Source organism: Chelon labrosus, assembly GCF_963514085.1.
Source record: "Chelon labrosus genome assembly, chromosome: 14".
In the NCBI taxonomy this organism is placed as follows: Eukaryota; Metazoa; Chordata; class Actinopteri; order Mugiliformes; family Mugilidae; genus Chelon; species Chelon labrosus.
The window spans coordinates 23,077,674-23,104,993 of NC_140347.1; the positions used below are offsets into that span (position 1 = coordinate 23,077,674).

At 40.8% G+C, this 27,320-nt stretch overlaps 2 protein-coding genes across 3 annotated transcripts; both read left to right on the plus strand.

Moving 5' to 3' along the window:
* Window positions 1-541: 541 nt before the first annotated feature.
* cnstb (consortin, connexin sorting protein b) lies at window positions 542-13,765 on the plus strand (the record flags this gene model as incomplete). Its single annotated transcript, XM_084560991.1, has 8 exons — window positions 542-629; window positions 2,423-2,532; window positions 5,593-5,623; window positions 7,114-7,229; window positions 7,317-7,426; window positions 9,369-9,714; window positions 13,167-13,311; window positions 13,535-13,765. 8 exons carry the CDS (start codon window positions 542-544, stop codon window positions 13,741-13,743), a joined length of 1,155 nt encoding a protein of 384 aa, XP_084417117.1. The 3' UTR covers window positions 13,744-13,765.
* A 2,246-nt stretch (window positions 13,766-16,011) lies between these two features.
* Window positions 16,012-23,607, plus strand: LOC311499331 (saccharopine dehydrogenase-like oxidoreductase). 2 transcript variants are annotated; one of them, XM_084560283.1, is made up of 12 exons: window positions 16,012-16,221; window positions 16,732-16,844; window positions 16,919-16,999; window positions 17,128-17,257; window positions 17,452-17,501; window positions 17,891-18,021; window positions 18,701-18,818; window positions 20,258-20,377; window positions 20,751-20,807; window positions 21,830-21,941; window positions 22,222-22,303; window positions 22,476-23,607. In XM_084560283.1, exons 1-12 carry the CDS (start codon window positions 16,026-16,028, stop codon window positions 22,573-22,575), a joined length of 1,290 nt encoding a protein of 429 aa, XP_084416409.1. In that variant the 5' UTR covers window positions 16,012-16,025; the 3' UTR covers window positions 22,576-23,607. The 2 variants fall into 2 exon arrangements, with proteins under 2 accessions (XP_084416409.1, XP_084416408.1); XM_084560282.1 differs by having other exon boundaries at window positions 22,222-22,564.
* The last annotated feature ends 3,713 nt before the right edge of the window (window positions 23,608-27,320 follow it).

The following is a 27,320-nucleotide window of genomic DNA, read 5'->3' on the forward strand; positions in this document are numbered from 1 at the left end:
CAAGTAGCATATGTTTTGTTATTCTGTTAAAAATGTGTCTAATTTTTTTTGACAGCTTGCTGGGGACAAGGAAAGGACATTGCACTGAACTCATCGTCGAAGGGATAAGACAAAAGGCAGAATAAACCACTCAGGATTGAAGGACTGCAGAAAGCCTGTGAGAGCTGGGAACTACATCCTCCACAGCCGTGTGTTCATAGACTCTGGTGGTCAAATCTCTCTGTTTTGGCCACCCAGGAGAGGCGATGGAGGATTAAATCACATGCTCCATAGAGAGTGATCACAGACCAAACCTGCTGAGATCTCATTCTCAAGTGCTCTAGCCACCATTTATGTTTTTCTTCAGGAACCTTAAGCCAGCACAAAGTTTCCCAAGCAATTTCCTTATCTCTGCTAAAAGGAAGCGCACTGATAAAAGTCAGAGACAGTTAATGTTCTTCTAGTGAGAGCCTGAAAAAGAGACCCAGCCACGGCCCACTGGAGGATCTCCGAGCAGCTTTTGGTGCACTTGGGGGAGAAGATTGCTACAGGAACAGAGGAGATGGGTAACAAAAACACCAGCCCGCTGAAAGGCCCAGAAATTGGAGCTGCACAGAAGGAAGAAGGGGAGTTCATTGATAGCGCCACAGGTAAAACTCTTTGCATTCCTTATCTGTATACAAGACACAACTGCAGCATTTTCTTTTTTGATGTTTGTGCACCTCAGGAAATTTGGATTGGTATGCAGAATCAGCTAATGTGGGCGGTAATGACACATAAAACATTTCATTCAATAAAACGCCTCAGAGGGATAAGTTAATCATCTTTAAACAACACAGTACAGTAGAGTGAGAACACACAATCTGTAGAGAACTGCTGATTGAAAGCTTTTCAGAACAACTCAAAGCTTATCCAAGTCCATCTGTGGACCAGGGTTTTCCCACAAACTGTTATAGTGTACCGGAAAAAGCAGAGCTTAAGATGATCAGGATGATACTAAGCCGTAAGGAAGCTACGGGCAATACTCTTGGATGTTTGTAATGTACTATACAGCTGTAGTTGATAAGCTGTGTTATGTAAGAGTTGCAGCGTACAGCTACGGCTAATAGTGATTCATTGTCACAGTAATGGTGACAGGCGAGGGGCTCACAGGCTGTCACCAGTGGCAACCTGCGGAGGTTTGTCTCTTGGCTTTAGCATGTACCGTACCCTGTGGGGATTACACACACAAAAACACACACACAGTCACTTGTGTAACTACTTGTCTAACCTTAACCGGTAACCTAAACTTAACCTAGCCCTTAAAGCAAGCCCTCACTTGAAACGTTAATGATTTATATCTTACTCTCGCCTAAAATGGTCTAGACTAGCTGTTTGTCCTCATCCTTTGAATCTTTGTGTTAAGCTAACTGTCTAGGTAATTTATCTACACCACAGAGCAACACAGTAGATAAGATGCAGAGCGGGCACCTCACAGAAATGTAACTACATGCTGCATCGACGCAGACCACCAACTGTGATCTGCGATCTGAAATGCATTTCCTCATCCGTGTTTCTCAGTGGCCGGACAAGCGCAGGAGAATTACCCCTCAGCATGTTCAACTCAACACCGTGACATAGAAATCACACCGCTGAATAACGTCACACTAGATTAAATGTTCACAACGGCATAGGCAACTTGCTTAGGCCGCCACATAGGCTCTATGGACACATTTTTGACCCAGAAGAATAAACCATGCTTTAGCTTCACGTTTATTGTAAAACACCATTAAGCCTCTAATGTAATTCTTTGGAGAGAAAGTGAAAAAAATCAAGTTTGATACAAGATGTCTTAACTTTCAATTCCTTGCTGCAACAGTGCTGGATCTTGCATTTCCTATAATGCAACCGCCAGACTCTCCTTTGCTGCCTTTAAATTGGCAATGTGTTTACCATATTCATGAGAAGAGGCCCCTCTTGTAAATATAAATAAAATGTCTCTTGTAAATGTAAATATAAAAAATATATAAAACAGTTTATTGTAACTCAATAGTATAGATTTTTCTTTGTAATTTGGGGTAAAAACTTCCATGACTTCCCATATCGTAACCGCAATCTCAGTAGTTGTCATAAAGTTGTTGTCCAAGCCAGAACTGACTTAACCCTGATGATATCACTGTGATGTGATTATGGGAGGGGGAGACTTAACGAAGCTCCTCAAGAGACACAGAAGACATAATACAACTGGTTTCACTGGCTGAGTAGGACCAGTAACAGTGTTGGTAACAATGCGCACCACATACAGTATTTTCATACCAATACATGATAACAGCAACTATTGCGATATTCAGTTGTGAAGTACAGCAGCAAATACGCTGCGAACAAACCGAAGATGATGCAAATCACTAGAATATTGTTCTCCAACAGTAGGTATATTCATTCTAGCATTTGTTTGTGTTTCTAGGAAGTGTCTCCAGAGATGGGCTCCAGAGCCCCAGCCCAGAGCTTCTGGCCTCCCTGCAGACTCTGGGAGAAAACAGCGACTACACTCTGCTACCACACTCCCTGCACCAGGTTTGTGTCTGTTTGTGCGTGTGCGGTTGAACATTTGAGAGAAGCTTTGAGGAACATTTTCTCCCAGATCCAGAGGGAATTTTGTGTGTCTTTATTTAGACAGAAAAGGTCTGTGAGTGGGTGTGGATGCAGAGTTTCTGGACGCTCACATCTACAACAAGTACAATAGGTGTGTTTCTGTGTGACAGTTCTTCTGTGTAACCTTATTACAAAGTCTATTTTTTTCTCTGTTAGCGTTAGAGACAAATATGAAATTATAAACGCAGGAAGATACAGCTCGTTTTATAATCTAAATAGGTCTGGTATGTGAAAGTCTAAAATGTTAGCAGTGCTTGCTGAGGTAGAAAAGAACATTATGTTCTGTTGTGCTGGTGCGGGTATTTGAACTAGCAACCCTGTGCTCTTTATTTGTTTCCTGCCGCCCCCTGCCTCAGATCACAATTATGGTGTTCAACAGACATGCTAATTAGATGTGTGATAAATATAGTCTGCTTCTGTGTTTTCTTGAAAAGGATCACAGTACAAGATCATCGGTATTGTATTACGTGTGAAATACTTTATAGAATACTATTTCCAAACAACACTCACAATATGATTAATTTGTCTGAGCTATTGCAGTGCATCAAAGAGCTTTCGGTTTACTTTGCATTGCTGCCAACTGAAGTAATCGTGGAGCAAGCGGGGAAGCTGTTTTGCTTAAAAATGCTAAGGAAGGAAAGAAGAGGCATTACAGATTTAGACTTACTTGACAAAAGCAGATATGTGACATGTTACTATAAGAGCCAGAGGCATGATCAGAGTTGTTCTGACAAATTCAGTCCCAATTATGAGGAGTTTCTGCTGGAGTGAGTGCTGCTTCGCACTGCGAATACTGTAACTGTGCCTGGCCCACTTCTGTCTGGAACATGGTCAGTGTCTGTCATTGTGTATTAGAAATAAAGCTCCTTATTTGGTCATAAATGCTGCTATCTTAGTACTGAGAATATTTCATGGCCTAAATTAATCTGTCTAGAAGTTTAGTCTAAAACATTTTGAAAAAACACAAAATAAATCTAGTCAGAACAGTTAAATAAAAGAATTCAGGAAAGTCATACTACATAGTATTACATAGTATAGGATAGTATAGTAAAGCATAGCATAGCATAGTATAGTATAGTATAATAAAGCATAGCATAGTATAGTATAATAAAGCATAGCATAGCATAGCATAGTCTAGTCTAGTCTAGTCTAGTCTAGTATAGTATAGTATAATAAAGCATAGTCTAATATAGTATAGTATAGTATAGTAAAGTATAGCCTAGCCTAGCCTAGCCTAATCTAGTCTAGTATAGTCCAGCATAGCATAGCATAGCATAGCATAGCATAGCATGGCATAGTATAGCATGGCATAGTTTTGCATAGCATAGCATAGCACAGCATAGTACAACATAGTATGTATAGCATAGCATAGCGTTATAAAATCCCACTCCAACATGATTCACTCATCTTTTGAGGCAGAGTTAGTAAACTAACAGAAACTCAAGACGATGAAATAGAAATCACACCGTTGCCAGTTTTGTAGGCTATGGCATAGACTCGATTTGATGCAGAAGTAGAAATCAATCCGTAGAAGGATGGGGCAATGGGGGGCCATATGCCAGAGCCTCTCTTTGAACTGACTCACTGGAAAAGTAAATATTGTATTTTTTATTCCATGATTAGGTAGGCTTCAGTAAGTCTACATTAAAATTAATAAAATAAATTTCAGTATGTTTCAAGAGTTCCTTTGAAGTAAGTGTTGGATATTGTATGTTCTACAGCATCTTGTTTAAAGTGTCAGTCTTGCAGGATCAAAAAACCCTTTGGGTCTTTAGAGTTCTTCTTTTTATCATCAGCACCAACAGAAGCACGTCAATCTGAGTTCAGTGTTGCTGAAAATGATGCAAGGCAACTGTGTGCAATGAACTTCACTCTGAAGGGTGGGGTTTCTTAGAGCTTGGCAACAGAAGGGACCTTTAACATTTCTCAGCTCAAGGGACCATTATCTGACATAACCTGTGTATTACCGTGTGTAATAAGCAAAATGTTGTGTTTTCTTCAGTCAGTCTGTGGACGTGTGTTCCAACAAACCTATACGGTGTCATGCACATTGGGAGATTTTGTTTCAAATAATCTTATATAAAACACTGCAATAGCCTTCTTACTGGGTATATAAATAGTCTGTCTTCTAAATAAACCAAAAGGCAACATTCCTGGTGTTTCATTTTGTCCCATTTAGCAGACACTGATAGGACGAGGTCATAGAAATACTCCCATGAGAGAGGGATTGGTGTAATTACTGGCACAGAAATAACCAAGAACTTTCAGGCCACTCAGGACACAGCTGTACAGAACAAAAAAATATGACCAAACTTGAGTCTAACTTCAGATCAAATGTGGATAATCAGTTTAGTCAGTTGATTATATATTCAAATTATTTAATAGTTTGAATTGACCTGAAACACTGTATCCCACCTGACAGTTTCCCTGATTTCAGCCATTTGATCATATTTGCAAAAATGCATGACGTAAGAGGCCACAAGCTAGGTGCGCCTATACAGCACCTAGAAGAAGATAACTTCTTCTCCGCCATTGCATTTTTCATCTCGCGCACCCCCACACTTTGGGAATGTAGAGCGCAATAGCCAGTAAGCAGAGGCCTGCTGTGATGGAGATGAAGGTAAAAGCATCGGGATGGGAAACAAGCCCACAGAGACATGTTAATCCAGGCTATAAGTATTTGCATGTGACTTCGTGTCTCACAGGTTGTCTGCATGTCTCTTGTTCCTGGTATGCCTCCCTCCATGTGATCCTCATATTTGAAGGGATTTAGTGAATTTCAAGCAAAGACATCTACATTTTATAACGGCCCAATTAGTGTAACATCATTTTCAGCACATGTCGGTGTGGTTTAAATTCATTTTTGTGTTTTCATCCTGCACTGGTTAATAGCGACATCACGCTAACTTGACATGAAGAACTTGAAAATCAGTGTACTACCTCCTCCTGCTTAATCATTATCTTTTTTTTTTATCTTTAAAGGTTGCAGAGGCCTACTCGCTCAAAGAGGACTGTATCCTTTCACACGGGCACTGACCCCATGTTTTAATGAAATGTGACATTTGAGTCACTTGTATTATCCAGCTGAGTCGTGACTGAACCAGACTGGCATGTGATGATAAAAAAAATAAAAAAATAAAAAAATGTGTAGGATGGTGATACCAACTGCATGGTGTCATTATCTTTATTTTGTTGGGCTATTTTCTTTGGCGTGAGTCATCAAACAAAGCAAATGCAGGGATTTAAAAGCTGTTGTTTCTTCGACTGGTGGTTTGTCCTGACCCTAAAACATTTAGTACAAATAAGGACAAAGTTAATACAATACAGCTGTCTAGCAGCGGTGATCAGAGATGTCAGAGGGCAAACTAATTTTGATCACTGTTTTTTCCCCGTTTGTTTGACTGCTCAGCTTTCTCTGTATCTCTTGCTGTTGTTTTCTATCTGCTCATTTGCCTCTCAGTCACTGGGTGTTCCCCATACTTTGGCTCCAAGCCCTAAGGGCTTGCAGTAGTAGTTTCCTTTGGCGCTGTTTGTGCTGTTTCCCTGGTAACAGCTGTCAGCCTGTCTTGCTGCAAACCATGATGGTGTGTGTTTATGTGATTGTGTGAGGGGAGAGAGAGAAAGAGACGCAGAGAGAATTCCTAATGTAAGGGAAGAGAGGATATATGAGACAGAGAGAGAAACCTGCTTGCAGCAAAAGCTCAGCAGAAAGGGGAGATGTCGAGTAGGAAACATTTTTAATAGAACGATCTTCCCACAGTCTCAGCATTTTAGCAGAACAGAATCATAGACGTTTCTTTCAGAGTAGCTCATGGAGCTTCACATTACCGTGCTGGTATCTGAAGCTTTGTTTACAGATTATGCTTTGTCCAGATGAATTACTTTTTACGGAACAAAACCGTTTATTATAAATATATTGTGACATTGGCTAGTCATTAGTTTTTGTTAATACTGGATTTTTTAAAATCCAGTTTCTTCATTTCTCAGATCTGAAGTCCGACTTTTTATTTGAGACATTTCAGAGACATTTGGTTTAGTTTCTCACAAAAGCAGATGGGCTAGTTAAACTTAGATGTCCACCAAAATGAGAACTGAATGTATGTTCATTCACAATATCGTTTCAGTGTTTTTGGACATCTTAGCTGACCCCTTCTCAAAGTGATCACTTTAAATTCAGCTTGGCTAATGAAGCCTTTCCTTAACCTCTATCTTATGTGACAAATAGATATGTAGCTTTTGTCATTGCTGGGTAACTTGCTGTTGCCCTGACTGACTTAAAATGCAGTAGCCTTTAGTGGCTCTGTCTTTTTACTGACCTTTGGATTATGAGCCAGCTGAGGCCTTTTATGCTGTAGCCCATGTGTGTTTTGCTTTTTATTGTTTTTGGTTTATTAAAGTCTCCATCTGTACTCCTTCATGAGTCACCACCTCCCTAAATTGAAGTGTACACGATTCCTTTGGTATCGTAGTGTGTGTTGCATCTTTAACTGGTGACGCTTTCAGATCATTGCGCCATCCAGTTCTTGCAGCTAGAGAAGCTCTATCATGAACGTCTGCTCTCCAACCTCGCCGCCCTGCAGGAGAACTGGGGTACTGCATGCACCTGTTTCTCTCCTCCTTAAAATATAACCAGCAATCAAAAACTTAAATGTAAAGGTATGTACATTTATTTTGTGTGCACCTGCACTCTCTGCGTGATCCCAGAGAGCCAGTGGAGGGAGAAGAAGGACACAGAGAGCAGTTTACCAGACGACACAAACAGCCTTAGCCAGAAACACATCGAGACGCTGAGTCAGATCTGCAGGACACACCTCAGGTACAACGCAGCAGCAGATCTTTCTCACATTTCAGTGTCATTTCCGCGCATATTTTGTGCAACTGTGTCTGATGTGAAGTTTTTTTTAAGTGTCCGCTCGCGTACAGAAGGCAGAAACTCAAATCACTGGCCACTGTCTGCATTTCCTCCCATTACCTTCATTACTGTTAGTGAGAAACCTTTAAGGACCATATTCTACTTTATTCTTTATTATTATCAGCTGCAGTCTTTGTCCCTCATGAGAACACATTGAGAAGTCGTAAAGAAAGGGTCGATGCATTTATAATGCATGAGGATACAGCAAAGATGGAAACACGCATAGGAATGAATGTGAAAATCAATATTTCAGACGGGGCACAAACGGTTTCTGCAGGATAGTAATTTCCGGACAGACCGAGACAAATACCTCTGGTCTGCATGCCGCACGCCGCGCCCCATGTTTGCTTTGACTCTTGGTATGTTACAGCAGCCCACGGTCATTTGATGCAGGTGGACTTGATTTAACTGAAGATTAGACACCAGCCTCTGTTGCTAAGTTCAGTTCAAGTTCAGTAACATGACATGAACTTAACTGACCTTTCTCTATCTCACTGTGTCTCTCTGGTTTTCCCCTGACTCCTCTTTTCTTGATCTCTCTTTGGCATCACTCAGACCATCCACAAGCGTGGAAGAGGTAAGACATGTGACCTCTTTCCTTTCTATAACGGTTTTTGCTCAAATACAGACTTTTTCCACGTGACAAATTGTTAACTTTGTTTCATTCAATAGAACAAGGTGAACACAGCTCTGAAAGTCATTCAGACAAAGAACAATATACTACAATCCCATCACAACAAAGGTAAACATGTATTACTGTCTATTAGTAGTACTAAAGGAAAAAACAGGACTAACGGTGTGTTCAGACTTATGGTGAAAAAGCAACTGGCTGCAGGTCCCTTTGAATGGAATCGTCCTTTAAATATGTGTCAACGGCCCTTTTCAGGTCTTGCATTAACATCCTTCATGGGCAATCCAATTGCAGCTGGCTGGCTTTAAGTACGTGTGTTCACACCTGGCGTTAAAACGTGTCTGGACATGCGTCCCCAGCCAACACTTGCGATCCAGTCTCAGTTTTTGCACCCTGTATGTAAACAATCACCAAAGTCATTTGGGGCGTAGATGATATGGTATACAGCTGCTGTCTCTAATGAATCACTGTTGTTTCAGAACCATGAACGGCTGTTTGTTGTGTGTATGCATGACTGGGAAAATTATACTTATTATATTTATTTTAAAACAAACAAGCTGTGTCGCTCGCAGTCTCACTGAAAGCACACACGTTAAATTATTATTATTTTACTGATGTCCATCCTGAGGTTAGTTATTTTGAGACTTGCACAAAGCTCAGAATAATTGGATTGTAAATTAACTCCACGGATCTCCGTACTCATCATTGTGATCACAACACTGATACCATTGTTAATGGCAGAAACCCACAAAATGTACTTGTATGAAATGATTTCATTTGTTAATTTTTGATTAGATTTATTTATTATTTAGTTAGTTACAAGGTCAGAATATTTTAAAAGGCTCTCACTACTAATGAACATCACAGTGCTTTTTCCTTTTCAGGTGATCATTTATAAATGTGGGATAAATATAATCTTATAATAGCGGTTGTGTTTTTGTCTGAATCGCCACATGGCCTCTAGATACTGTAGAGGCACACAACAATTGACAAGAAACACAAACATTTCCTAGTGTCATGAATCACCTATTATAACTCATGTTTGTGTGCAGTTCAGTAGAGTAAAATAAAGGGAGGATGCAGTGGATTCCATTACTGCAGGTTTTCATATAAACATGGAAACGTTAAACACGATAGAGTAAACTCTGGTGGATGTTTACACCATCTCCTTTAATCTGGTTTGGTCTCCTTTAATCCTGACCTTCTGTTTTATACACTGGTGTTCTGCATCAATACACACAAGTTGACATTGAGTAAAGCTTCAGCAATAAATGGCCTTCGTTTCTGCCACCTTCCAGGCAACAAGCTCGCAACATCACATGACGATGAGGAAAAAGAGCAAAGCGTGGACTCAGAGCAAGAGCTCCTCGTGCCACAGACCGGCCAAAAGCAGGAGGATGGAGGTGGAGTAGAGGAGACATATGAGGAAGGACAGGAAGTAGAAGAGGAAGAGGAGCAGTGTGAAGAGACTCCAGAGGAGGAGGAGGTGAAGGTGGAGTGGCCAACAGGAGTAACCCAGGCTTCAGACAAGGACCTGGCCAAACTGTCACACACAGAAGGGGTAGGGAAACACTTTGCTTTTGGTTTATCTTCCTTTAAACATCACTGTTTTTTCCCAGTTTGTTTGTCTGCTTAGCTTTCTCTGTCTTTCTTGCTGTTGTTTTTTTAACCATTTGCTTCACTGGGTGTTCCCCTTTGGCTCCAAGCCCTAAAGACTTGCAGTAGTAGTTTCCATTGGTGCTGTTTATATTTTGTTATTTTACTTATACTTATTTATTCTAAGTGCAGTGCAAACATAAAGTGTCTTTGCATCCTGCACAGCTTTTCTCCTCTCCACTCCTCTTTCACCTCTTTCTAGATGCATCCACCTTCCTTCCTTCCTCTCTCTCGCTCATCTGTTTTCACTGTCTACTATCCTTTCCGCCTGCAGAAAATAAGACTATTGGGTTAAACCCTACATCCTGGCCAGCTCTTTGTCTTTGCTGGGCCACGCCTATGAAGGATCTCTGTGGTTCTCCTCTGAGATCATTGTCAACTTTTCTGTTAAAAAATCTCCACCCATGTTCGCTTGGTGTGGCCTCACACTTGGGAAGTCTACTCTGCCAAATGTGCTAGATTACTGAGCTGGGGCCTGAGCCAAGATATCATGTCCTGGCTCAAACTCTGAGCTGGAGGGGCCTGGTTCCTCTTAAAGGTGGGGATGAAATCAGAGTTATTCCAAACAAGCATGCAGGCTGAAGGCCTCACCCGTGGTTTATGGAATCCAGTTGAGGCTTGACTGCGAGGGACTCCTTTTCTTTTCCAGTGTTGGATCCCTTTTCATGAGTTTTTTTTTGTAGGGTTTGCATCTTGGTAACTTACATAAGAAACTTAAATTTAGAAATTAAACATTAACCCACCAAACTGGAAGGAGGTCCTTCTTGCAGATCTGCTCCAGATTATTTTAGAATATGTCCATTCTTCTTGCCAGAGTTGAAGGAATAATCTGTGTCTTTTGACAAAATGAAATGGAGCACCCACCTACACCAGACCAGGCACCCCCACCCCATAGCAATGACACTCCTTGATGGCAGCAGCCATCCCCAGCAGGATGCAGCCTGACACAGACACACACACAAAAACGCTTTAGGAACAAATCAAAAAACATGAAGAACAGCACAAGCTGTTGACCTGGCCTCCAAATTCACTAGATCCCAAATTGATCAAGTATCTGTACGATGATCCACAGAGGCCCCTCCCCTCAACCCATAGGACCCAAAGGCCCCCACCAACAACATTCTGTTGCCAGACACCACAGGACACCCTCAGAAGGCCCATGTCCATTCTCTGATGAGTCACAACTGTTTTGGAGGGACAAGGGAGAACTACACAATATTAGGAAGGTGGTCATAATGTTATGCATGATCGGTGTATAAGATGAGTCCTCAACAGATTTGGGGGGTTTCTGAAAGAAACAAAAGGCAGCAAACAACGCTGAACTAATGGACAGATGTCAAAGTATAGTAGCTGTAAAATAGGCATTCAGTCCAGGGGCTCTCTGCTTATTGAGTCCTCAAAAGAGAAACTGAGCAGAAGGCTGCAGCATTAGTTTATAGCCTCTATAATACATCACTATTGACAATGTGAGATGTGAAAAGGCCACACTGTGTCCTTTCAGAGTGAGCTCCGAGAGCTCAATAAAGCAATAATTTAAATAAAGCAAATATTTAAAAGACAGGTTCTTCTTCTGCTGTGGATGAGTCATGTTTTATGATGCTCTGAGTGTTTCTGTTAGTTCTCTTTGCTGCTCTTCTTCTCTGTCAGGCAGCAGTCCAGCTGGCCTGGAGACTCAGGACTCACAGCCTGTGCTAATATGCGTCAATAGCACCATTACTAACTCATTAGATTAACTAATTTCCCTGTGAATACTGATTTTTAGCCATTGCTCTGGTGATGGCAGTGTTGGTAGGCCTTCATTCCAGGTTGAAATGTCTGAAACTACTGGACACATTAAGATTTCCTTTGCATGATTGTGAGGTTGACATTTGTAGTGCTGAGAGAAATGTGTCTTATACATAATATGCTAATGTGGCTCGGTATAGATTTAACTGAATGCAGTTACCAGGGCAATAGTCAGCACACTACTGACCTACTCACCCCACAGAATAATTGACCTACAAATTATGGCAGCAGATGAGGCTGACAGCCTGAGAGATGACTCCATTTCAGTACTAACCGTATGATCACAACATGCAGCGTGCGGATCCTGCCCTGTGCTTTGTTAAGAGATTATTAGGGTGGGTAGTTTTTAACGCTGTGCTAGGAATTTCTCTAGATACGAGAACTTAAACCTCACACAGAGGCTCCATATTGTAATCTATAACAGTGAACAATTTAATTTTGGGACCCGTATAATCCTGAGCTTGCCCAAATGAAACACATTAATCAGACCTGCTAAGTCCTTATAAACACAGAGTATATCTTGTGCTTCAGTGTTGTTGCACCTGTGCTTCAGAAACGCTGTGTTTACTTGCCTCAGCCAAGCCTCTGTGGCTAAGCTCCAATTCATCTGCTGACCAATACTAGTTGCTCTATCAACCACAATTGATTATCTTTGATGATGCCACCGTGGTTTTACTGTCATTATTTAAAGCTAAATCTTCTATTAGTTGTGACCAGAGATTGTATACAAAAGATGGGTGCCTAACATCCATATTCGCCATTATTGTATCCACTGCACAATGTGGGATCAAATAGGCGTCAAAAAATCTGCAGCATTTAAAGTGATGTTCACAAATAGTTGTAGTTGTAAATCAATCTTTGTAAACAAGTAAAATAAAACTGTATAAGCTTGTCCCGCTTTCTAAAGAGTATAGAAGCTCCACAGGCCTATCAGTAGACTTCATGACGTTATCAAGTGGTTTTGTAGTTGCCAGATGTGAGCAGTTGTGGTGGTTGGCTGCTGGAGTTTTTTGCCGGATGATTTCTATGCTCTGACTGCATTGTTTGTCATGATAGGCTACACAACTCAAGCTGGTTGATTAAAGTACTCAACAAAGCATCGATCTAATATTTTGGGCCGTGTGTGTGTGTGTGTGTGTGTGCTCTCTCTGGAGGGTTTTTGAACAGCTTTTGGGCTGGAAACCATCAGCTGTATCTAGCAACACTGAGCAGACCCAAGTTTGACTCTTGGGTAATGCCTGGAGTAAAATGGGAACATTTCCAACAGCAACAAAGAACGTTCTGCTGTTGACCCTCATGAATATGATCGGCTGAGAGGCAAGAGCAATTTAGAAAAGAAAGGACTTGTAGAAATAGATTGGTAATTGGAGAGAGTTAGCAGGTCGAGATTTGGTTTCTTACTCGCCTAATAAAAATTATCTGAGTAAAAAAATAATTTTTCCTTTAATATCTGTTAATTTAATGTTTATCCAACACTGAAGGATGGATTTGGTACCACTTCATCGTGGGTACGCCTATATCCTAAACTTCAGACACAAAGTTCTCATTTCTTTTTCTTTGTGTCTCTTTCAGAACTCCTCCCCAGATGGTCTGGTCTCCATACTGAAGAGGAGGAGGGCATCGCTGGATGGATTGCCTCCTCTAAACAATATTGGTATTAAACAGAATGCCAAACGCAAGGTTCGCTTCAGTGAGCCAGAGGACGGCATTGAGCAAGGTACAGCTCAACAAATGTTACAGCTGTCACGAACAGCGCACAACTCCATCACTTTTCTTTCACTGAGCTGTGTATTGATTCAATTAAGGAAGCAGCAGAACATGTTTATATAAAGTAAAATTCCTTTAACATGCTTTCTCATGGTGAAATCTACACCATACTACAGTCTCAATATTCTGAGAGCATGAGGACACAATTAACATTTGTCATTTCTTACTTGTAGATGAGGTGGGTGGTGATTCCTGCCTGATTCTGCTGCTGCTGTGCCTGGTTACTGTGGTGATCAGCATAGGAGGGACTGCTCTCTACTGCACCCTGGTGGACACTTACTCCAACATCTGCACCGACTTCGCTCACAACGTGGACTTCTATGTCCTAAACATACGGAGGTTCTTTGAAGGGCTCGCACACTGGCTGCCCCTCCGGACTTAGACCCTTTCCTCTGCATCCCAGGGGAGAGCTGCTTCAGACATTTTAGCTGCAATGGACACAATCTGCAGTTTAGAATAAGATGGTGGTGATGGGACTTCCCGAGCATCAAACAGATCCTGCCATCCGGAGAGTTTACAAGTTGATTTCTTCTGCAATGGCTGGCTGAACAAAACAGCCTGCATTCTCTGTCTCACTTGTGAATTAGATCAAATGGACTGAGATTGATGTATATTTTAACGGGTGCTCAAAGCAACACCAAACAGACACTGTCAGAATCCACATTTCTTCGCCTCAGATGAAAAACATGTGATGATGGGAACATGTTGTCTGATGATTAAAAAGAATATTCTTTACTACTGTTTGTTAGCTATACCAGCCAAGAGACCTCTCTATATTTATATTAAAACAGAAAAACTAGATGATGTGCGTGTTTGTGTTTCCCTCACAGTTGTAGCAAGTTGTAACTGTGGATAAATGCGTCTTATTTGTTCCAGATGATTTTATGTTTAAACTGTTTTATTTTGACTTTTACAGAGAGAAGCTGTCATTAGAAATATAGAATCATATGTTTGTGGATTTTTTAAATAATAATGGACCAAATAATTGTTTTTCTCCCCCCCTTTTTTTAAAATTTAATTTGATTATCTATTGCTCTGTAGATGACCCATCTATGCTCAGTGAGAACACTACAGGGGTGTACGCTTATGTCAAACACATTATACAGATGTTTGACATCCTGAAAAAAGAAAGGAAATTAAGATTTTATTAGTTTGGATAGACACTGCTTACAGATGCAGACATGCCTTTATTATCCCTTTAAAGGGATCGTTTCATAACTGCTTGTTTACCTCAATGCTGATGTTTACTTTAACATTACTCTTATCATTTGTCCGATCATAATATGACCAGACAAATAGAAGCATTACACATAACATATGTGATTTTGGTACATGGAATAGCCCTATTAAAACGAAGGCACAGCATCATATTCCAGTCCAGCACCCACCACCTTATAACACAGTTTATTTCAGTGCAGTCATCATGGTTATCACTTGGTATGCAATACATAGATTTAACAGTTGCTTCACAAACTAAGGCATTTACTTTATGTTTATGTTTTTGGTGCTCAATGTTTCCACATTCATCCTTACATGAGTTGTCCTAAAATTTCTGTTCTGCATAAGGATTTGTGATAACATCCAGTCTTTTCCTTCAGCGTGCAAACAGGTGCACAATTAAAAAGAAAAGGTGCGTTTGGATTGCTTGTGCACACACCAGATCACGTTAAGAAAAACGCCATGTTAAAGACCAACAGTTTCTCAAGTGATACAACAGAAAACATACCTGTAAATACCACATTTCAGTAGAACGGGGGTAAATTTGACCTGCGTTCTTTTATCCATTGGCTCGTACTGATGTTATTATTTTATCTTTCCTTTTGAGTTCCTTGTGGTTGCAAAGTCTCAAACGTTACCTCTGTATTTGCCGCTGTGGATACTGTTTAACAATACATACTGCATTATGCAATTCACCTTTACATGTTTCGATATTTACGTTCTCTTGTGTCCACAAGTTAATCAAAAAAACATCTGTTAAATAAGTTATATTTGTCATTGTGATTTTTCTTTCCAATGCTTGTCCTGATTTGAAAGAGTCTTCTTTGTAAAATAAATAAATATGTGTGCCGTTTAATAGATTTTTTTTAGGCTTTTCAGCCCAATTAAGTTTGTGTAAGTCATATACTGACCACTAGATGTCGCCGCGTACCACAGAATCAACAACCATTTTCTCTAGAAAGTTCACAGATACTGCTGCAGTGCTGCAGTTAGGAGTTGACCATAGAAATATATCTATGGATTAGACTATCTGGATGGATGGATATAGCCATCTCTGCAATTTATAGGAGTTTGACCCACTAGTGTGTCCTATCCTCCAGAAAATATTTAGGACAGTTTAAAGAGAGTTAGTGAAGACCTCGCTAACATGTAAATACCTTGGTAACATGTTACCAAGTTACCAATGTTTATAGTATCCTTTAACAGGTGAACTTCATACTTTAATAAATGCTCGTCTAACCTACCACCAGCGGAAAAAAATAAAACAAAAAAATTGTCTTGAAATTAGTTCTCAACACACCACGGTTGCTGTTGGTTAATAAATCACCACATCACTGGTTTAATACTTTGCGACAGTTCCGTTCGTTGCTGAGCCAACCAACTCACAGAACCGGAACTAACGTTAACAGGCAGCAGCGGCCGGGACTTCAGACCGAAACGTAAACAATGGCCGCCGTGACCTCCACCAGACCATATCACGTTATTATTTTCGGTGCCTCGGGCTTCACCGGGCAGTTTGTTGTGGAGGAGGTCGCCCGCTGTGCCTCAGAGGGTCCCGGCGGCGTACCTCTGAAATGGGCCGTGGCCGGGAGAAGCAGACAGCGCCTGGAGGACGTGCTGAAACAAGCCGCGGGGACGCTGTGTATGTTCTCTGACTCTGACAGGGTGTGCTGTAGCTAACGGAGACAAGAGTGTTAGCTGTCAGGCTCCTAACGATCAAATGTCAGGCTGCCTTTCACTGTCGCAGGATACCTGAGTCACTAGACCGAGACATGCAGCAGTCAGAGTTGTTGTAGTTGTGGTTTGTGGGTGGTTAAATGATGAAGTTACTGCAGAAACTCAACCGCTAAATATGGATAGTGGTTGGTCGGTCAGGTTTTTGAGCTTTATAGCTCTCAGTTGAACCTCAGTCTAACTGATCAGAAGTTGTAAATGATAAGTGGACTTTTAAACATTAAGAAAATGTTATAAATGTCATATTACCTGGCATTTTCAGCATTGTTCATAATATTACAGAAATGTAGATCTACACAATATTAGGCAGGCGGTCATAATCTTATGCCTGATCAGTGTATAATAAAATCTAAGAGTGTAATGTAATAGTCATTCATCTTGCAGCTTGTGAAAGACGATCTTTTCTCCTTTCCATCAGCCATGCCTGAGTTGAGGACAGACACCGAAATCATTGTTGCCGATGTGTCCATCAAGGAGTCACTGGCCGTCATGTGCCAACAAGGTGTGGTGATCCTCAACTGTGTGGGACCAGTAAGTATTGTCGTTCAAGCGTGCTGTGGTTTTATGTTTGGCCAGATTTCCTTATGCTCTCCTTCTCCTCTCAGTACAGATTTTACGGTGAACCAGTGGTCAAAGCTTGCATAGAAAATGGAGCCCACTACGTAGACATCTGCGGGGAGCCTCAGGTTGGTAGATAGTTCAGTCAGTTTCTCTGCTGTTAGGAACTGGTCTACATAAAGAGACGTGAGCTATGTTTGCGTCTACATTGGTGTTTGTGCATTATGGGTGTGGATGACCGTGTCAACCTCTGTAGTTTCTAGAGCGTATGCAGCTGGAATACCACACTAAGGCCTTGGACAAAGGAGTGTATGTGATTGGTAGCTGTGGGTTTGACTCCATACCAGCAGACCTGGGTATTCTTTATACTCAGAGACAGTTCAAAGGTGGGACATAAAACATTTCATTTAGCAAAAATATGTGAAAACTTCAAACATTTCGTCTTGTGAGAGCCACATTTTACAGTCAGCATGACTAATCTTTAGATTGTTATTTTCTCTGAGTCATTGCACTCTTGAATTAAATGTATTTAGAAAAGTTTCAAGTGGTACTTCATCAGTTTGATTTGGTCTAATTGCAGGAACTCTTACCGCAGTGGAGAGCTTCCTGAATATTAGCAGCGGGCCTAAGGTAGGCTTATCATCTGCAGTTTCTGCACTGAATCACAGGAGCCATCACTGTAAAATCACAGTGTAACTTGTCTGGGAATAGTTAAAAAATATGGAGCATGAAAAAATACACGTGACACACTCATGTAATTTAAAAGAAAATGTCTGAGAGAATCCTTGAGTATAGGTACATGCAAATATATATAATATATAAGCCTGGTTACTGTCGTCTTTTCTGAAAATGAGAGTGAATCATTCCCAGCAGGCTCAGGTTACTTGAAACTGTCGCTCAAAAGAAATTAGTTGTTTCTTCAAATTACACTCTTACTGCGGGAAAGTTGTAGGGGGACTTTTGGATATCACTGGTTTCCTGCACAGTGACTTAATTAAACATGCTTTCGATCCTTGCAGGGGACGTCTGGCCATGATGCCACTTGGCAGTCTGCTGTGTACGGCTTTGCAGACAGCGGATCACTCCGCCAGCTGAGGAAGAAGTTTGGCCACAAGCCGCTGCCTGTGACCGGAGCCAAAGTCAGGAAGAGGTGAGGCTATAACTGAGCAATTACTGTTGGGCTAAAACACATTAGTTTGAGTAGTAGCTTTTTTATTAGAATGTGAAACTTGGCTGCAATAAGCTAATAAATAGGTTGTTTCCTCAGTGCTCAGCAGAGAGGGATTCCCAATGAAATTGTATTTTTTTTTTTTACTCTTGGCTTACACGTCAGGCAAAAGTTTTAATACCATCCCATTTATAAATGCCCTTACAACTGCCCTTTTAAAGTGGTGAATACATTTGTTGTTTGAGCAAATAAATGTAATTTACCAAACATTTGGTACAAGTGTGAATTGATTTTCCACGGTGAAACTTTGACCAGTTAGTTCAGCCTCAAGGCCTTTAAAAACACTTTACAAGTAAGAGACAAGTTCAGCTTTAAGTAACTGTAAAAATCCATCTCACATCAAGGTACAAAGTTTCTGCAAGATCGCTGCAATTTGCAGACTATTACTGTCTGGCAGAGTGACTTACATTCAGTGTAATGAGATTTTATCGGAACGTGGGGCCTGGCAGGGATTGGAGGGGCAGATTTAGGAGACTATCAGTGGATGAAATGAGCTGCAGTGCTGAGGCTGCACGCAGAGACAGATTTGGTGTGTACAGACCGCTTTGCTTTCTCTTTGAGTAATTTGTGCGAATATTTTTCTCTGTGTGCGTGTGTCCAGGGGTTTTGTGTTTTTCAGCAAGGAGATAGAGCAGTATGCCATCCCCTTTATGGGTTCTGACCCCTCAGTAGTCAAGAGGACCCAGCGCTTCCTTTATGAGGAAGAACAACAGTCACCAGTAAGGTTACAGAAACACAACAAATGACAGTGTTTCCTATTACTTATTACACCATAATAAAGGCCAGGTTAGAGCATTCTGTTTTATATATAGTATGTGCTTATGATGCCTAATACATGTGTTGGACGGATTTGCTTCCTCATATAATATTTGCAGGAATATTATTTAATGCGGCTTGTTTTATACATAAGTTATCTGATCAACTGCATACTGTGACCAGCTTTTCAAATTCTTCTGCAGATCCAGCCGGTAATTCTCTGTAGTTTCATCACAACACCAATCAAACAGTGCTGCTGATTAAATTTGAGCCTAATTTTACCATTGTCCTGTAATTACTCCTCGTGGCCTCAGAGGCTGATGCTCAGCGAAAGCTCCTGTCTTGATTTAAGCTCTGTTAAGCAAATAATCTGTAATTCTTTTTTTCCATTTTTACTCTGTACCATGGGAATTGGGCTAAATATTTGATTGGAACAAATTTAACTGTAGATGTGTGGTTCAATGACCTGTTGGCTCTGATGTTGATGTAATTTAACCAGAAGACTTGAAGGTCACATTCACAACCGCAAACTAGATCTGCAACCGTTTTATGAGAATGTTTCTAATCTAATACCTCAGTGTGTCCTCCAGCCTTGAGGGCTAACTAGACTGTAAAACACATATCTGTGTTTTCAATGATTTTGCATGCTCTGTTAGAGGCAGTAAAAGATGCATGCTTTGAGACGACTTGCAGCATCTTGGAGCTATCTGCGTCCCCCCCGGGATGGAACACCGTTTGGTGCGATGTATTAAATGACACAAAGAGGTTAAATATTAACCATTAACAACACATACTCCTTCTTATTTTGACTGTGTGGCATCTCTTGCCTCCTGACTGTGGAAAGCAAAAAAAAAAAAAAAACTTTTCCCCTGCTGTACCTGCTGTAAGTAGGTCAGCAATTTCTGCAGCTGTCACTGTTTTGATCGCAGGCAGAGACACAGGCCCGTAATGAAACTATCTCATTATGTTGTTTAGATCACCCTCTACTAACCGAGTGGAAATGTGATGAGTCATCTGTAGTGATTCATCGCTTTCTTCCCCACTGCTCGTTACTCCCTTTGACATCTCATCTCAACCTCATTTTTTCTTCCTCTCCGTGTCCATCTCCCCTTTCCTCCCTCTATCTGATTTTGTTTCTTCTCACCTATGTAATTTTCTCCTATCCTCCGCTTCCACCACCTGCCTCACTTTCCTTTTATCACTTTCATCTCTCATCCCGTCTTCAGTCCCTCCCTCTCCTCTCTATCGACACACCGCTTTCCTTTCATCTTTCATCCCCCCCCTCACTTGCACCTGTAATCTTCTTCCCTCATCTGCTTCCTTCCTCATCACCTTTAGTCCTCCTTTTTAACATCTACATGCTCCCTTGCTTCCTGACGTCCACCCCTCCCTCTACCCACAGGTCCAGTACAGTGCCTACGTGGGGGTCGGTGGCCTCTTCTCAGTAGTCAAGCTCCTCTGTGGCGGCCTACTCTTCTGGTTCATGGTCAAATTCAGCCTGGGCAGGAAACTCCTCACCACGGTAGCTACACATATAATTAACAAGCCTCCTTATGCTGTCTTGGTATTCATAATCTGAAACCCCTCTATGTGAAGTTGATCTAAGACAGCAAAAGTTGTGTACTGTATGTACTGTATGTGTGCTAAGCTTGAAGGCTTATGCAAAGCTGCTCATATGCAGCAGCAGAGAGGTACAGAAATGTTTCCAAACAACATGGATTATATTCATTTGCCAGCATTGCACTGCAAACAAAACCAAGATATAGACGTATGAACAGTAAATTTAGTCAGTATTGTAATGTGTATTCTGTAGAGTCACAATCTCTTTCAAATATGGTGTGACTTTGTAATGTATGTATTCTGATTAATTTTAGTTTTTTTGGTTTTGCCCAAAGTTTCCATCATTCTTCTCCTTCGGTTTGTTCACCAAGGCTGGTCCAACCATGAAGCAGGTAACATGAGAATTTGAATGAGATTAATCTATTTATGTGGCGTTTATTTATTTATTTATTTTTTATCAGAATTTGAGTCTGGTAACACAGTTTATTTATGGGCGTGTTTCAAGCAATACAGAGAAAAAAACCCTCTGCATGCAGTTGGATAGTCCTACAGCCGATCAAAATGCTTATTGGTCTGGCAGCTCTTTGCATGGGCATAATCAGTTCCCAACGGAGGGACTCTAGACCAACAAAAGATTTTGGGGTTAATTTGACTTCCACTCTAGTGTTTCTATGAATATCTACTGTAACCATAACAGTGGTTTCTGCACTGATTAAGTACGGAAACCAGGAATAGCTGTCTTTGCAATTATTTGCAAAGACAGCTATTCCGCAATTATTTCTTAATGCGGTTATCTCAAGATTACAAATGAATCCATTCCTATTTTGTTCTCATAGCAATAGAGAAAATGTTTTCTTTCATTATCTTGAGAAAACGAGTTTCTTCAGGCAGATACGGTACCAAAGACTGCTAAGAAAGACTGCTACAGTATTCAGTTGCAGTTTGTTTTAGGTAACTAAACTACTTGGTTAGCAGTAGGTCGGTAGTAGGTTATGAAAAGTAACAGTTGTCACATTAAACAAAAAGCTCTTCTGACAAAAAGTCCACTTGTTACTGCGTCAGTGTTGGTACGTACTACAAATCATAGATGAGCTGGCCTCATCTATTTTCAGTCGTATGTTTTTGTTTCACCAGTTCATTTTTAAATGGAATGGTGACAGTAACAACATCAAGGAGAAACACTCAACACAGCGGCGAGTCCAATATAACATAACCCAGTTGCAACTTAACAGATGAGTGCACTTCAGAGCTTTTATTGTTCGCTTACAGACCCTTCTCGACAGTCAATCTGAGGCTAACATCTTTTTTTTTTCTTTTTTTTTTACTTGGCATTAATGATGTTATATTATTCTGCATTATTCTAGTATTCTACATGAATGTCTCACTTCACCCCTCACTGTTAATCCTCTCTCAGATAGAAGACACTTGTTTCAGCATGGCGTTTTTTGGGGAGGGCTACTCAGCGGGGACGGATCCCTCACAGGGACGACCCAACGCCAAGATCTGCACTCAGGTCGTTGGAGCAGGTAAGACCGTCACAACTTTCCGTACCAGATTTATAGCATACATCATTCAATTAGTTTGTCATTGACTCAAACAGCTGGACGATGGACAAACATTTCTCAAGCAGGAGTAAAAGTGTATTTGTTCTGTTGCTGTTTTCAGCTTTGGAATAATATGCACTGGTGAATATGTACTGCAGCGGGAGGGCTTACATAATAATTTTGGGGGTCACATCAGGGTTTGGGTAACTGGGACGATTTTCTCTCAGATTTTAGCTCTGGGTTTGTTTCTTGTCGTTGACAGAGCCGGGTTATGTAGCGACAGTCTCCGCTATGGTACAAGCGGCTGTAACCATTCTGAATGAGCTGCACTCTCTCCCCAGGAGGTCAGTGAACTCTGTCTTTTGCCACACTTCCTTTTGTCCCCACTGTGTCATAAATGAGAGGATTAAGTTGTCATCCCGTCTTATCCACATCTTCCTGTCTCCTTTATTGAAGTATTATCACTGTTTAATCTCCCCACCTCGCTCTTGTCTGTCTCTCTGTGGTTATTGACAGGGGAGGGGTTTACACTCCGGGAGCTGCCTTCTACAAAACCAGTCTGATCGACCGCCTCCACAACCATGGCATCAAGTTCTCAGTCAGAAACTACCAGTAACCCTTTGACACCGTAAAGGTCACACCGCTGTGCAGTTCCAGCATGTTGTATTTGTACTGATGTCTATTGGAGATGTTGCGCGACCTTTCAGTCAGTCAACAAGACTGCTATTTACTGTGAATGTCACTGGAAAATCCCTGAAACCCACATCCCTTGTTTGTGTGCTTGTTGGTTTATTAACACCACTCCGAGGTTTGCTATTTACCCGGGGACTACTTATTCAGAGAGAGAGAGAGAGTCTCAGCGTTACTCAAGGACTCTCCAGAAAACACCACTCTGCCACCACCCACCGAGGCCAAATTTGACAAACTTCTTTTTGCATTTGCTTTGCCCTTCCAAGCAAGACCTTATGTAATGTGGAAGATTGGAAATATTTATTTGAACTGCTCAACACTTTGTGCATTATAGAAGAAAATACACATTCATACCTTATATGTATGTGAATATATATATATATATTGCCACACTGACAGGAGACGTAAATAACATTAGAAACTTTTAGACCTGGCATTCATGTGGATGTTACTTATACATGTAGCATCCCACTAGACCAGACCAGGCACCCCCACCCCATAGCAATGATACTCCTTGATGGCAGCAGCCATCACCATCAGGATGCAGCCTGACACAGACACACACACAAAAATGTTTTAGGAACAATTCAAAAAAACAGGACAAGGTGTTGACCTGGCCTCCAAATTCACTAGATCCCAAACTGATCAAGTATCTGTGGGATGATCCACAGAGCCCCCCTCAACCCATAGGACCCAAAGGCCCCCACTAACAACATTCTGTTGGCAGACACTACACCCTTAGAAGACCCTTGTCCATTCTCTGATAGGGCACATGGGAGACCTACACAATATGAGGAAGGTGGTCATAATGTTATGACTGATGAAAAACTAATATACAAAGAGCACAGAAACCAATTTACAGCACTGATGTTAATGTATTTTTATTTTATTATAGTTAATTAAATGTTAAAAATGTACAGTATAGTTCATACTTTGTAATTATTTCTCTTTTTTCTGATTAAAGTACCACTCGTGATTGAGCCCACATTGTTTGTTTCTTTTTTGTTTTCTTTTTTTTTAACAGACATTGCAATTCTACTACATGATCTAGAAACAGTATTTCCAACCTTTCTTCTACTTTTCATAGAAGGTGGTTACATGTTGTTGCAGGGTAGAACCAGCATGAAATTGAACGTGGTGATGCCTGAGTTCCATGCAGCCATTTCACTTTCAAGTTCTTGGTGTGGTTCATGGTGGCTCAGTCACTGTCATGGCTTACAGGGACACCTGAGGAGATAAGACCGTGGCTGATGTCATTGGTAACGGCTGTTATGGTAGTACAAGCAATTTTCTTTTCTTTTTCACGGCAGATGGATTGAAGATACTAACAGATTTTGGTGTGACAGTGTGCCAACAATACAAGGACCCTGGAACTAGGTCACTTAAATGGAATGCAGTCCTCTTAATGTTATTACACCTGTGCTTCCCCCGCTGACAGGCCAAAACACTTGTGATAAAGATGTGTTGACAGTGTTTTTTCAGACGTGGAGGCATGAACTTTGACAACAACATTTGCAGTTACTTGAAGATGACATGATCATATCTTAGAGACTAATTTTTGCCTTGAGCTTGCTGGGGGTATCCAGTCCCTGTGATACTCCTCCGACCAAACCATTTTCTACCACCAGGGGTCAGCGTTTCCTCTGCTCCTCATCCCTCACAAATATTTACAAGGCACGGCCCCACATGACAGTAGAGGTCATTTCATGCCTTTGAGGATGCAGCGATAGTGCCCTGCCTTTATTAAAAGTGTCCTGGTGCACCAGTGGAAGCAGGAGAAACAGGGACACGGTCACAAGAAGGTGATGGCGAGATGTCAGGTCTATGAATGAGATGTCAAGGTTAAAAAGAGCCGGCAGCTTTTTCCTTATTGTGAGTCCCCTCTCTGCCTCGTGCGCCCCCATTCTCCAGCCGTCAACTGTCACTGAGTGAAACAGCTCAGTCACAAAACAGACACATGTTCAAACACAGAAAGCTTGTTTTATCTCAGTGTAGGCAGTGAAAACACAGCCTGCTGACAGAAAACATCAGCTGGGTCTTTGTGGAATAGTTCTTAAGTCCTAAGAGTGATGAGAAGCTGTGCGAGGAGGCTTTGGTTTTTGTCTTTTTTCGCCCTGCGTTAGTGGACAAGAATGAAAGAGAGGGGGGAGAGATTGCAGTGGTTTCCCTTTGCGTAACAGCGAGCAGCCCCACCCCTCCTGACTGGCCCTGCACGTCTCCGGTCCGCCATTGTGGCTGTGCAGATATTCATGTCATGTCCCTCACCTCAGCCAGCCCCTCTCCACTCTCTCCTAGTCTCCCTTTGGATCTGTGTGTCCGACTAATGATCGGCCCGCGTTCTCAAATGCTAAATCGTTTTTTTGGCATAACCTTCATTAGGTACAGTAGCGCCAAAGCTTGTTGTACGACATATAAAATATTAGGGGACTCATTTGGATGGATTGATTGCCAGCACAATATCAAAAGACTGCATCAGATTTCATACCCACACACAGACAAGCCCAATAATAATTACATTTCAGTTTGAGAAATATGGGCTGTTCCTGCAACAGTTTTAAATTGGTTTAAGAAAGAGATTTGACACAATTAGACCAATCTGAAATAGTTTTATTGTATGAACTGTGGAGGGAGAACTACTCTGATCATTTATTTAAGAAAAAGTACCACTCTAAAAATACCTGATGTTACTAAAGTTACGAAAAAAATACAAAAAAGAAAAGTATTATGGGAAAATTTTACTTCGGAAATCAAGTTTTACATGCAGAATAATATCCATCATGAGTTATATTTTCCGTATCATACTGATTCATTCTTCTAAGCATGTTCAAGCATTCATATCAAATGAATATAGTGAAGTAAAAAGTTGTATTTATTTTTGATAGAGTGCAGTAGAATTAAAAAGTTGATAGTTTTGTAGCTGGGATAGGCTCCAGCAGACCCTGCGACTCTTAACAGGAATAAGAGGTTACAGAAGATGAATGAATGAGTTTCACATTTGTACAGAACTTGAGTGCATTTAATAAGTTTGGTAAAATCTCATAACCGATCAGATCTTCTTCCTGTCTTTCGGTCTGATGTTCATCAAATGACTTCAGCTCTGCTTGCCCCATCTGAAGGAGCATAGCAACAAATAGGACCGCATCATCTGCAAAATGTCAAATCCACATGATGGCTGTGTGTAATGACACCAGTGAAATCTACACAAACATTTTTCATTGGCATTGAAAAACACTAAAATTACATCTACTGTCAATTTTCCCCCCAAGATTTCAAATTCAAATTTGCCATGCTGGCATGTCCATGATTAGAATTGTTTTGCCAAAGCAAGACGTAAGATGACACAATAATAATTCAGAATCCAAAAAAAAAAAAAGCACATTTTTCTTAATGACATTACAGCATTAAATGCATTATACAACTCAAACAAAAAATGACTTGCAGACAGATAATGAATAAAAAAAAAATATATATATTGATATAAGATGGGGTTTAATAATGGGTTTAATAACACATTAGTAAATGTGATCACCAGGAAAGAATTGTATTTTGCCTTTTCTTTAACAATGTTAGCCTTTCCCTCCAGGTAAATACTGAAAATATTATTAGTTTGGGAGTGTGTCACATTCAGAGGCAGTTTATTTTTGTTGTTCTATCTTCATACAGCCTGGAAGGCTTGTAGACAGACAGTCTGAATCAGTCTAACATTTTGTTTTCTCTTCCACTAAACCAAGAGTGTCAAACTCCTTTCAGTTCAGAGGCCACATACAGTCCGATTTGATTTCAATCAGGCCGGACCAGTAACATAAAAGCATAATAACCTAGAAATGACTCCAGATTGTTCCCTTTGTTTTAGTGCAAAGAAACACATGTATGTTATGGAAATGTTTGCATTTAATGAACTATTCTTTTTACAGTTTTATTGAAAAATTGCAGTTAATGTTTTCTATGCTATTTTTACACTATCCCACGGGCCAGGTTGGACCCTCTGGTGGGCCGGTTTTGGCCCATGGGCCGCCCCTGCTCTAAATCTTTAATTATGTTTGGTGCTAGGTCTCACTTTGTTTCTACTCCTCCTCCATCTCTCCAGAGGGCCATCGTACGGTATGTTCACATCACACAGCTCATACATGAGCTTCCCTTCCTCCATCACTCTTCACTACCACTTAGCCCCTGGTCTGCTGTAAATGCAGGCACTGGCGGTATTTTTATTTATTTTTTGCTTGCATTCCCTGACCTCCATTACATAAACGTGACCTCCATTGTAAGGTCAGTTCTCCCCTTCGCAATCCAATTTTGCCTTTAAAGAGGTATGCCAACATATTATTTTGGAACAGCCAGAAAAGACACGCAGCCATACTGACATTTGGCAAATGTTCAATGTAAAAGCCAAAGGATTACCTCATTCTCAAGTCAGAAATAAATAGATGATGATGCCTGATAAATAAATGTGAATGGATCTATTTTAAATTGCCTTCAGGAAGGTGGACATTTGAAGTTGATCAGTGTAATTAGTAATCAGGGTTTCCAAATTCATCCAACCTTCAGTCATTGGAAGAGTTCAAATAAAACACAAAGGCTTTGCTTTTGACAAAATAAAACATGAGGTCCATCCCTCTTTACCACCAATAATATATCCTCAGATCATTATTTGTTGTGAATGGATTTAATAAT